Below are 12,898 nucleotides of genomic sequence, written 5' to 3' on the forward strand. Positions count from 1 at the left end.
AGCATATCCTCCCAGTTTACAACGCTACACCACCTCCTGTATTCACAGTAAACAGCCCTGTTCAAAAGTTTATTTTGACTGATTTTTGTTTTCAAGCTCTCTTAGCATCTCTATTAATCCAGTAAATGTCATTCTTTCAGGTAGTCCTGAAGAGGAAAAAGTAGGCTGTGTTATAATACATGTATTAGGATATCACAGAGAAATACCTTATCAATCTCTTTATTCATTGGTTAAAATATAATGCCATACAGTTCTTAACAATTACTGACTGGAAAAAAAGTATCTGCATAAAACAGAAGCAAAACTGAAGGAGACTAATTAAAAAAGCCATCTTGCTTCAACTTTTGAAACGATTACATACAGAATAATATACATATTTACATTACAAGTATATTATATAAATATAATATATATGTAATCTTGTAACCACAATAAATATCAAGGTCTTTTTTAGGCACACAGCATAGAAAAAAATGCAGAATCTGCACAATCCTTAAGATTCTTGGAGTGACTCACTCTAACATTGTTTTCACACTGAAAAAGCAAATATTTTACACAAAATATACAGCCACAGTTTACACAGTCCCCAGTGAACAGGGAATCTTTGATCGCCTTCCTATAAGTCTACTCCTTGATTTTATAATACTATTGCTCTATACAGCTATTACATAAGAAAATAGTTTGCAGGTTTGTTTTTTACTCAGCTAATAGCCTAAGTAATTATCAGTGCTAATAAAATAAGTACAGCGTATCTACATAAGGTATATACAGGTGTTTACACAAACACGGGTTTGGTGAACTACTACTGAGCTCACTAGTAATACTTGGGAGTCAGCCTGAAATCCAGCAAAAAAAAAATTGCTTTTCAATGATATAACCTCAGAAATATTTTATCATCTGAGCGAGACCTGGGCTTCAGAAATAGAAAACTTTAAATTTAGAAGTTAATTTAAAAATCAAATTCTTGGCTGTGCTGGCAGACGTAGGCTGCCATTGCATTAGAACATTTCCTTCAGTGCAAATAAAAACTCAGAGAATCAATCCAGCGTCAATGCTCTCAACCATTTTAAAGACTGTCACTACGGAGCACCTGAGATCGCGCCCTAGGAAGTGACGCTGACCACAGCTCCCAGCAGGGCCGTGATCAGTGAGAGGAGCAACAGACAGCACTTTGTTTGTTCTGTGGTTACAGATCAGACTCTGGCATGTCAGGCATATCTGCCATCAGGTAGCCAATACCGTAACGCCCGTTTGGAGCCGTGTCCAGGGTCGGCGAGCCAGTCTGCTTTCGATATATGTTTTTGCCAAAATTTGGAGATGGCACCTCACTTGGACTCTTCCCATGAATCAGACTTGTATTATCTCCCTCCAGGTTAACAGGTTCCTTTATTATCCGACCTCTTTTGTAGGATACAGATGCCAAACTACCAGAGCTGTCGTCGATGAGGTTGCAACGGCGTACCATGAAGACTATTGGGACTGGCAGTATGGCCAACACCATCAAAGATATACAGACAATCATCCCCCACGTTGGATAGCTGTGGAACTCTTCCATAGCCTGAGAAACACAACAGTAAAACAATTAGCACATCTTTACCAGAAAAATACCAAAACCAGACCTCACTGAGGTCTGCAGTTCTCGAGCACATACTCCACAGCATTCACAGTGTGGGCACCACTACAGATCTCACATTTGAAGAGTCATGGAGATGTAGGATTGCTATCTTTCAGCCAGTGAGCAGGACTAAAACACTGTTGAACAGGTTTTGAGAGCACTTCAGCAGCACACAAATGAAGATTTTCACTTTAGGCTTTCTGCTACATTTCTCTGTAGTTTCCTGATCCTTGAAAAGATGTCCAGAACAGACTAGTGTGCAGTGGTTATCTGTAACTATGCCTGGAAAGTCAGCCCCTGTTCTGTAGGCTAATAGCTGGTGTAGACAGGAACTATCTCAGTTATTGCCCTTTGCACAGGTAAACTGTAATGCTGGGGTACTACTATACCCCACGCCTCTACTGCATCCATGCATCAATGGCCAACAGGCTCTGCTTGCCTAACTTTCTATGTGGAAAGGAATGGCATGTTTGGTATTCTAAGGTATCTCTCTTTCTAATTTTTGAGGGCAAGAATCAAATGTAACAAGATAATTTTTCTGAGAATCCTGTAGTTGTCTGGATAGAGTAAGGCATACTATCTATTAATAGTAAAGCCAATCTCCTGTGTTTATCCTTTACCTGTCTTTGCTGTGACTTCCCCCCTGGCTAATTTGGGAAAGTTTTGTTAGATGAATGTCTGTGACATTTTCTCTATGTCTATTTTGCATAAAAAGCCTGTAGAAATAGCTGAGGGCTCATGGGCCTACAACTAGCTGAAGTCCCCTGACTGAATCTCTTTTTGAAATCAAAGCTCAGATCTGTGTTGCCACTCACCCAAGACAAGTTCTTATCAGAGACAGGTTTTAAAACAGCTGCTATCTACACTGTGATATGTGTTCCCAAAGGAAAAAACTATGACATATAAAAAACCTGATGTGTTATCTGAAATGATTTATGCAGTTATCATGTGTTTTCTGCAGTAAAACGAGATTTAATGAATGTGAACAGCCTCACCCATGATTAAGAGTTTCTTTATCATACATTACAAAATAAGTCACCCAGAGCACACAGGTTTATGCCAATCAGTTATACTTTAAAGCAGAACTACTTAAAATTAAGCATCTGAAAAACTGGGTTTTACATCCAAGTTACTTGAGATAAAAACAATCATGTCATTATTTATGCTGATTTTGAATTTCTAACTGTAATTTTTTTTGTCTGCTCATGTTTTTCTCAAATGCTTCAGATACGATCACTATGATGATGATGATGAGGATGATGATGATGGTATCATACATACATACAAGCCCTACAAATACACATACATACTATATACATACCGTATCTTCAATCCAAGCATTGTAACCAGGAGGACTCAATCCCATTTGGACAATGCTAGCTACCAGCAAACATAGCAATACAAAGGGTGAAACATACTTCCACATGTAGTAATAATACTGGCTTGGAGAAAACCCTAGCATATCCTTCAGGTCCTCCATAAATCTGTGAAGGGATTAAAATGATATTGTTAGTGTAGACACTGAGGTTTTGAGCGCTATAATCAACACATAGCACCCAACCTGAGGGAATCAACACACTGGAAAAAATGTGCATCTAGAAATAGCTGTAGTTTAAATTACCTGATGGGCTGAAAAATGGAGCTTATATTAGTAGTACAGACCAGATGAACAAAAGGAATCCCTGCACAGTGCAGTGATTTAGTAAGCTGCTTGCTGGACTGTGCTGGAAGATATTTAAACTCCCTTTTCTTTGAGAAGATTATTTTTTACATTTTCTTGTATTGTCTACTGGGTTGTTTACCAGCACACCTTACAGATTGTGCAACATTAAGTTTGAGCCCACACACGCGCTGCAGTCTAAGAAAACCAACTTTATGCATAAGCTATGATTTGCATCATGTAAGCTGCTGAAATAAAGCTCTGCCAAGCTATAAAACTGCCTCCTTTCTCCTCAAAATTTTAAGTTAAGGCATGAACAAAACTCCTATTTTTGTACTCATGATGGAGTACAAAAATGATGGTTCCAGAGCCAGTAGAAACAGAGAATGATTTTAGAAATAATTCTTTTGGAGTGTGCACAAGCGATGATTGCTTTAACTCCCTTGTGGTCCCGCTCCCTTTTGAAATGTGCATCTCAAAAAAGCTGTTATAGGAGAAGGATGTTTTCCAAGCAGCTACACATGTGAAGCTTCTGTCATGTAAACTCTCAGAAAAATATTTTAACTGCACAGCTTGAGGCATTCTATTCTTTGTTTACACTGAAATAAAACACATCATTAAAAGGAAGCTGAATTTACAAATGGTTTGTGCCCTCTATAGATAGCCTTCTCTTTCTGAGATCTCCAGTCCTTCTTCCAGTTTAACATGAATCTGTTATCCTCACTTTAAAGTAGTCTCCCATTGTCTCTATCCTACTCATCTTCTTCTAAAGTCTCCTTTAGCTCAAGCTCCTTAGAGCCCTGATTCCAGTATGGGAGACTTTCCTTCTTGGCTACAGAAATTCATACGTTGTCTCTTTTCTGTAGCACCCTTTGGATGCTGTGCTTTGGTTCTCTACACTCTGATCAAAGTCTTGGTGTCTAATAACTGGACATTTATATGGAACTTTATCTGCAGGGAACCCTTGGTACTATCACAGCCAATGGCAACCTGAGGCTGTTGATACTGACAATTTTTGCAAAGTGAATTGCTAGGTTTCTGCAGAAACATACATCAGAAGAAATACTAGGAATGCTGCAGAGGGAATACTTGGGTGGTCACTATAAATGAGAAACTTGGCTGTTAATTTTTCACTGTATCCTGTCAGAACCCCTTCTGAAAACATGACTTGCCTGCACTGTGAGCCATGAGCAAAGGATTACCATATTTTAGCTATGCCTAAACATCAACCAACTCACAGGTCAGCTGCTGACTTTTGGCATATCTACTTCCATTCACAGTGGAGCTTGGACATTACCAATCTTATACCCAGGTCGTCGGTTCTATCTTTTAGTTGCATGTGTAAAATAATCTACGTGGTGTTTTTATATCTAAATTATCAATAATAGGATTATACACGTGGTCCAAGCTGGAATTCTCCCTGAACAATCAAGCAGACCAAGTACTACTTGCATAGACCAGAAACAATGCCTGGAAAGCATAAAATTAAATTTTCTTATGGTTTTGTTTCATTGTGATAAATGATTGGCTGATTACTCAGATCAGACAAGTGAAAAGTCAAATGAAACCCCACCCATTCTATGTCACACTTTTTCTTCATGCACAGGAATTACAGACATTTTAATTACTACAACATATTAGTACAGCATGTTCTGTTTAACCTGTGCACGGCACAAGTTATTTTTGACACAAACTCTTCTATTCCTTAAGCATGGCATATACTGATCTCACTGAACACATTCTGCTGATTTTAGATATAAAATGAATTCAACAAAAAAGGAAAAAAAAGGAAAAAAAAAAGAGGGATTTATGGTCATTCCTCTTCACCCATCCCCAAGAGGTCACTTTACTTCATTGTCAGCTGTGCTGCTTCCAAGTAAGCTTTGACCCTGTTTTTGCTATCATCTCCTCTCTCACAACCAATGCAAAGAAAAATTAATTACTGTAACACCCCAAACTAAATTTAGTTCTTAAACAGAAACTTTTTTTCTTTTTACTGCCATTAGAGCTTGCTTTGTTTCTTTCTCAGGCTGCCTGGAATACTGCATTGAAATATTCATCCTAAGCTGTTGCTTAGACCATGGTTATTTCTGAAATCTTTTTCTTGATGTCTTTGTTGATAAAAATTCCCTATACTTTTCTATCTAGCCTGCTTTCTAAATTTCTAATTTTGTCTCTTTTACTGCATTCTCTTGTTTTTGGACCTCTTGCAATTATTCTTTGGGTTTCAGTACACTCTTCTGATGTAGTATCTTGCTCCAAACCTGTTCTTAGTAACAGACTAGATTCTGGACCAGACTGTCTTGCTTTCTAATTACTTGTATTTCTGTGTATAATTCAAATGCTTCATACAATATAAATAGTACTAATTATTGTAAAGAATGGTGTTGATATGGATTTTTTTATAAAGAATGGTGTTGATATCACTTACTTGTCTATTCCATAAATTCGGATGACTGCAATATTCTCCAAAATGACCACGATCAGCAGGGGCAGAGTAGCTGAGTAGTCATCAAACATTGTCACAAAATAATTTCCAGAGCGCTGCACAAAGATCAGGCCAATAAAAAATGCTACCAAGCAGCAGATGACTGGAATAAAGGACAGAAAAGTGAGCAATAACTAGAACAAAGTTCCACAGACAAGGAGGAACTAAGACATTACTTCATAAACGTCAAGTCAGTAACATTTTACTGTTTAGGGGCTCTCAATTTTAAGAATATTAGTAATACTACCTCTTTTCTACAAAACAGAGAAATTATGAAATGAGAATTACTACAATCACCATATCACAGCAGTCCTGATTAAGAGAGTAATCAGCAGAGATTAATCAAGTGACTATTTCTCACTAAACGTAATGTAAATGCAAAGGTAAAATCAACCAGCAGGCAAAACATCACACATCATGTTAACTGGTCACCAGCTCACTTTTTGGAATTCAGAAGTGAAAAGAACTTAGAAGTGAAAATATGGGGGAAAAAAATAATATGAAGAAGTTTCTATGATTCTAAAAAGACTATGATTCTTAAAAATACAAAGGCTGAATAGACTGCTCCTGGAAGATCATTCACGGCATAAAGCTCTATTAGGATCTGTCTAAATGTATTTGTACATTAAGCAATATTTCTGTCCCTTCTTCAGGGACAACCCAGAATATATTTCTTGAAAGGCTGATCCTGCATAATGGATCTCAATATAATTTTCTCCAACTAAATTTGTCAGTAACAGGACTTAATGCTTAAATTAGTCAAATTTCAATAAACTGTGGAATCAGTTGTAGGCTAAGCATCAGTAAGACTGACTCTTACAGTTATAAGTGCTCTTCCCCCCCCCCCCCTCCCAGGGAACTTAGGCTAAGGATGCATCTAAGTAGTCCAAAATTTGGTGAAGTTAAGCTGGGTCAAAAAATAAAACATCTTTACAGAATACACCCATTGCATGAATCCAAAATAATCTGTTATTATTGATTATAGTACTGAAAGTAAAACAATTACACTGTTTCAAATACTGTAGTAGAAGTCTAATCCTGAACCTATTAGGAACTATTACTATAATGTCTTTATGGACTTTCCACCACTCAGCATGAGGCATTGTTGAATGTAAAATAAATTTAAGCATTTGAGTTGGTTTCTCTGAACTCAAAGAGTTGCAAATATATGAACAATTCTGTAAAAGTTGAAAGTTTCTGTCTTGTAAGCACAAAATCTATTGCAGCTACAATCCTTCTTAAATACCACCAGTACTGCATGAAAAATAATCCAAATATTTCATTATTTTCAGTTAATTAACAAAACACCACATCAAGTTTTAATCTTTTTAGTACAACTGAATTTAAAATCATGCATGCACACTGCTTTAAAAAGTTACAAGAGAAAGGCAGTTCTTGAATGTTTCTTTATCTTAATTAGTTTTTTTTTGTCTAACAGAGTAACAAGGAATTACTGTGAAATGCTCCATTACTCCAGTGTAATGACTATAAATCATGGTACTTGCACACATACTTAGGAAGAACAGCTAATTTCTAATTGTTGCACTGGTTATTCAGCAAGAAGTTGACACCTAATTAAAAAAACCAAACAAACAGACCAAAAAGTGCTCAATAACTTAGGACTTCTGAAAAATCAATTGATTAAACTTTTTTAAGGATTTGATATTTTTACCTATCAAATATTACTTGTTATCAAATATCAAATGTTACTTGTTATCTCAGTAAAGTAAGGAAAGCAATTGGGGAAAAAGCAGTTGCTCTGCTGCATCAGGAGTTAACTCATAAAATGTATTATTATTTCTCTCATAGAGTTTATTATTTTCTTCATAGACTTTGACAGTTTTAAAGCACCATTTTTTAAAATTTATTTTCCATCCCACCTTTCACAGGCATTGATAGGAAAGCTGAATTTGTGCATAACACACCAAATCTCTTGCAGCTCCCCTGAAGGTTTTCAGAAAGCTAACTTTCACACCTTTGCTGGTGCTTTATATAAAAAAAAGAAATCCCTACAAGTCAAAGCTACATGAACATGCTACACCTCAAATAACTTAGGACATTTAAGCAATAAAATCCCCAAACAAAACAACTAGACAACCTTGTTTAAAACTTTATAAACATTTAACAGGGAAAAATATGTTTCTCTAGACAGTTACTGTGCTGATTTTGGCATAATAAAAATTTCATTATAAATTAAGATTTCATCTGGCCTAGGCAGGAATAATTTGTAGTAATTTGCAATGTATTTTCACTCTTTCCTTTTCCTTTGTTTCTCCAATGTGTGGCACAGGCTGGAATGGAAAGCATTCTGAAAGAGCCCAAAAGGACTGACCCTACAGAATCTTGTAACAGAAACTGAATTAAAATTTAAGTTTTAGGGTGCTTATGCTACTATAACAGTCAGGAAAAGGTTTTACTGGCAGATATGAATGTGCCTGTGCATGGAAGTACAGTCTGGAATACAGTGATTTACTGCTCTGTAAACCTTCACATCAAAAAAAAAAAAAAAAAAAAAAAAAAAAAAAAAAAAAAAAAATTCATAGTGCCATAAAAAAATTCGTTTACTGCTCTATAGAGAAAAGAAAGTTTGTGTAACTCACCAGTAAGAATTTCTTTCCTGACCTTGAAGGTATCAACAATGGGTGTGATAATACCTTCAATGGTTCCAAACATACTTCCAAGTCCCAAATTCACTAACATGAGAAAGAACATGACTGACCAGAAGGGAGAAGCAGGGAAGTGGGTCATTGCTTCTGTAAATGCAATAAAAGCTAAACCAGTTCCTTGAACTGCCTGTCAGTGAGGAAAAAAAAATTGTATCATTATTCATGAATTTTCTTTGGTTTTCTGGTAGTGTGACAGCCTGACAAGTCTGACTTTGTGTTCATACAGTGTCATTGATTGCCTCTTGAAGGCAGAGTGGGAAATAGCCATCTAGTACATAATTCTTCCAATTAATTCTATTTACTGAAACATGAGAATTTGTAAGTTGATTAGCATTAACACATTTCTTTCACAGAAGCACAGACTACGAGGTTTGAAGGTGTCTCATGGATCATCTGGTCCAAACTTTCTTGGTAAAAGCAGTTTAAACAAGATGGCCCAGCACCCTGTCCAGCTGAATCTTAAGTGTCCCATGGCATGGAAACCACCATGTCCACTGAGAGATTAGTCCAAGGGCAGACTGCACTCATTATGAAGAATTTTCCTCTCTTGTCCAATCAGAACTTCTTTCTGTCCTTCCCTGATAATTTTGCACGACAGCTACAATATAGGATACTACAAAATACACTCTGTATTCTCCAGTAAGCATATAAAGGATTTAATTTCTATACTTTTGTTTCAAATTTAAACAGCAGCCATAGTATAGAAACTTCAAAAGTCTAAGTCAGCAATTTTATATTTTATCTTCAGATGCTGATGCAACTATACAGAAGTTTTCAGTGTTTCAATCTGCAATTGACTCTCTAAAGCCAGAAAACTATAATTTATGTTACAGATTTGGCTTACTGTAAGATTTCAAAACAGGATGATACTCATTAAACTAACTAATAAGTAGATAATTTTTCTGTTTTAGTGAAGTAATGTTTATATCTAATAATTGTATCTTAACACTAGAATATCTTGTAGTCTGAGACACTGAATAGGTAACACCTCTGTTTAGTCTTTGGAAAAACCCTCATGCTCAGTTCTCCTGAAAAACAGAGCTTAAAAAACTCATCACCTCCTGAGAAGAATGATATAATGATCAAAATATATTATAAATCAGTGAAGACTATATTAAGACATCAGACCCAGAAGTCCTCAAGTGAGATGGAATGCAACCATGTTTCCATCCAGGTCTTTAGAGGTGCACAGCTCCCAGGTACACTCTACTGATACTCTGTGTAGGTACATGTCACAGCTTACTTCTGGTTTACAAATATTCATCTCTTCCTAATCTCTGCATTCAGACTTAATCTCACCTTGTCAAGTTCATCTTCAATCTGACAAGATTTCAGACCAAGAGAATCAAACTGTTCTTCTTTGACTTTCTGTATAATGTCATAAACTAAATTGTAATCTTCTGCTGTAATGCTTGAGAAATTGATATGATGTGGGATCATATCTTGGCTGAGATTGCCCATTTTCAAAAGTTTTAAAATCTTCTCTGAATTTCTGTAAAACACAACAGAATAGAGAGAACAAACTCAGTGGTCTGTGTTAGTTCATAAATGAAATAAACCGTAAAAATAATTTTAAAAAAAGAAAGGGATATTCATACTGGGTAACACATTTTTCATTTATGATATTGGCTTTGAAGCCCAGAACTGCAAACACCACCAAAGTTGCCAGCACAGAAGTGAAAAAATTGATGAAGGACACCAGTACAGCATCAAAATGGCAGTTGTTGTCTCTCTTGTTGTAGCTTGAAAAGGCAATGACTCCACCAAATCCAAGCCCTAAGGCAAAGAACACCTGAGTAGCAGCTTCTCTCCAGACCTTGGGCTCCAGCATTATTTCAAGCTGTTTGAAATTAGATATAATATATGTCAGCTATAAAATGCATTTCTATTATATGAAAAAAACAACAGAATAAACACGACATCAAAAAAATGCTAATACTCCACTACAACTGTATTTTCATTATGATAAAATGAAAGCTGAATGAAACCCCTGAAGCTGGCAAACTTATGGGCCAGAATTTCTATTTATTTTATATTGTCTAAACATGGAGGAGAAACATGCTATAGATATGTTCCAAACAATGAGAGCTATTGGAGCTATGTAACTGAAATAGCAGCTAGTTATACTGAGAAATAAGAGAGATTATTTTCTTTTACAGTGCTCTTTTATTTACAGTAAATGTACTGACTTCTGTTAGACTTAAGATGTATTTTAGATTGATCAACCCTTTTAATAAATGCAATGAGTATGATTAAAGTTGCATTGCTGCTACTTTTCAAATGAACAAAAAAGAAGGTGAACATGAGAGACACATGCTTATATGGAATTCTATTACATGCAAATATGTAAAGCAAAACGAAATACATGAAATGAACACTCGCCACCACAAGTGCAGGAGTCAAATCTCTTTAGTCAGATGCCTTGAACTTAACCCTGTGTTAAATGGGTCATGTATTTCAGGGGCAACTAAGTCATTTATCAAAAAATTCAACAGTATTGCTCACTCAGATCAACTGCATTGCACAAAAAAAAAAAAAAAAAAAAAACCAAACCAACTTTGCCTATCTCAAATTCTTCTAGAAGCTGATTCACAAAAAAAGAATTAAAGAAGAACATGTCAAATTTAAACATCAGATTTGCTCAAGCTGAGTCAGGGCCTCTATTAATGCAAGTGACTTTTATTTTCTTTAAGCCCTAGGTTTATTCATAGAAGTAAAACTAAAAAGCATCAGCATAGATGCCAGAATTATTAGACTGACTGTCTTACTCTGAGGAGAAAGAAATCTGCTATTGTTACATCATTTTGGATAAAATATCTGTTTCCCATGGAGATGTAATATTTATTACAGATATGCAGCAGAAAGCTTCTTTATTCACTTATATATGGATGAAATACAATAAAATTGGGAAAAGGTGTTTATGAGAATAAACATCTTCCTGAATTACAATTTAGATTATAGTAACAATGCACAAGTTGCTACTGCACGTAGTTCTAACTCTGGCACTGTCATGCCAGAGCTCTCCCACCAGAGGGAGAGCAAGGAACACTCTTAACTGCAACAAATCCTTAATTGCTTGAAATACCAAAACATTTCTCCCTTCCTATAACATATCCTTTGGTACCACCAGAAGTAGTGTGGTTTTGGATACACGTGGCTCAGGCCTTCAAAATTAACTCTAGACTGATTTACTATTAGATATTGTATGTGAAATTTTGGAGTCTCTGTACTTCAGCTTCATATAATCCCACAATTTAACTGCAGAAGTCAAGTGGGCTTTTCACATACCCTTCTTTAGGTTTTCCATTGTCTTATTTAGAATTTCTGCTTTGTTTAACAGCCATGCCAAAAGACTGATGCCTTCTGCACTAGTCTTGCACTCTCACACCTGCACCAATGTGTGCCAGTCCTCTCCCTTGCTGGCATAACTGATGGGAATTTGCTACAATCATCTGTGCTCAAAATGTGCTCATTTGTTCATCTAATTGGGCCAAACAAATGTTTCTCCCTCTCACATCTATCTACCTGGATAATTTTCATGCTAGATTGGTTTAGCATTCATTTTTAGAGCCTGGATGCCCAAATAAAGTGTTAGCACAGTGGAGTGAATGAAACAACAGGGGTGGGAGTCTGAATTTCTTCAGGTAGTCTCCTATGAACCTACAGTCCAAAATAGTGCTCAAGTACCAAAAAATTATAATGGAAATATTTTGTAAGGTTTATATTCACATATAATACATAAGACATAAAGGCCTCCTCCTTCAAATTTAAACCACAACTTAAATTTTGATACAAAACTGGAAACTGTCAGAAGAAATTAAGAACCATTTTTCTTTTGATATAATTTAAATGAACAGTTGAACCATTTGTATAATTAAGTATAATCTAACTCAAAGTAAACACCAGCTGCAACTTTTTTTAAGTATAACTCATGAAGTAGTAAATACTGAAGAGGTGTTGGTATCCAAGAGCAGTTTTTATATTTATTTTCCCTCACTATCTAGTGGTACTTCTCCAGCCAAAGGAAGTATTAATACTGTGGTTGAGAAACCAAATTTTATCTTAGAGAGGTCTGTATTTCACCTTTGCTTTAGACTTTCTCTCGTTAGTAGGCATTACATTTCTCTCTTCCTCAGGTTTCTCAAATTTTCCTGAGCAGTTTGCAAATCTCTGCACAAGCATGACTCTCTAAAGTGGTGACAGTGAGTGAAGTGGAACATGACTGCATCAATGTGAGAGACGACAAAGGTCATTTTTATAGGATGACAGCTCTCCAGACTCAAAACACCCGGAATCAAAACAACTGACAACACCCTGTCATCTGGCATTAGCTACTATGTGCATTGATTTTGATTATCTTATTATTTAGTTTTCATTTCTGAGATAATAGTCCTGTTTTTCTCAACTGTATTGTGAAGTGGACTTGTTGGAAAGCCCATTTCACAATACAAAATGAAGCCCAGACTTAT

The 12,898-nt window shown here is 36.0% G+C and overlaps 1 protein-coding gene across 1 annotated transcript in view; it reads right to left on the bottom strand.

Annotated features, from left to right (window-relative positions):
• Positions 1–203: 203 nt before the first annotated feature.
• Positions 204–12,898, bottom strand: part of SLC6A15 (solute carrier family 6 member 15) — a 35,545-nt gene continuing 22,850 nt past the window's right edge. The window contains exons 7-12 of the mRNA XM_009086688.4: positions 10,028–10,269; positions 9,729–9,921; positions 8,364–8,556; positions 5,707–5,866; positions 2,937–3,099; positions 204–1,558 (exon numbers count right to left, since the gene is read on the bottom strand). Of these exons, the coding sequence (XP_009084936.1) occupies positions 1,187–1,558; positions 2,937–3,099; positions 5,707–5,866; positions 8,364–8,556; positions 9,729–9,921; positions 10,028–10,269 (1,323 nt within the window). The 3' untranslated portion in view covers positions 204–1,186. The remainder of the gene's footprint in view (positions 1,559–2,936; positions 3,100–5,706; positions 5,867–8,363; positions 8,557–9,728; positions 9,922–10,027; positions 10,270–12,898) is intronic.

Source organism: Serinus canaria, chromosome 1A (genome assembly GCF_022539315.1).
Source record: "Serinus canaria isolate serCan28SL12 chromosome 1A, serCan2020, whole genome shotgun sequence".
Lineage (NCBI taxonomy): Eukaryota > Metazoa > Chordata > Aves > Passeriformes > Fringillidae > Serinus > Serinus canaria.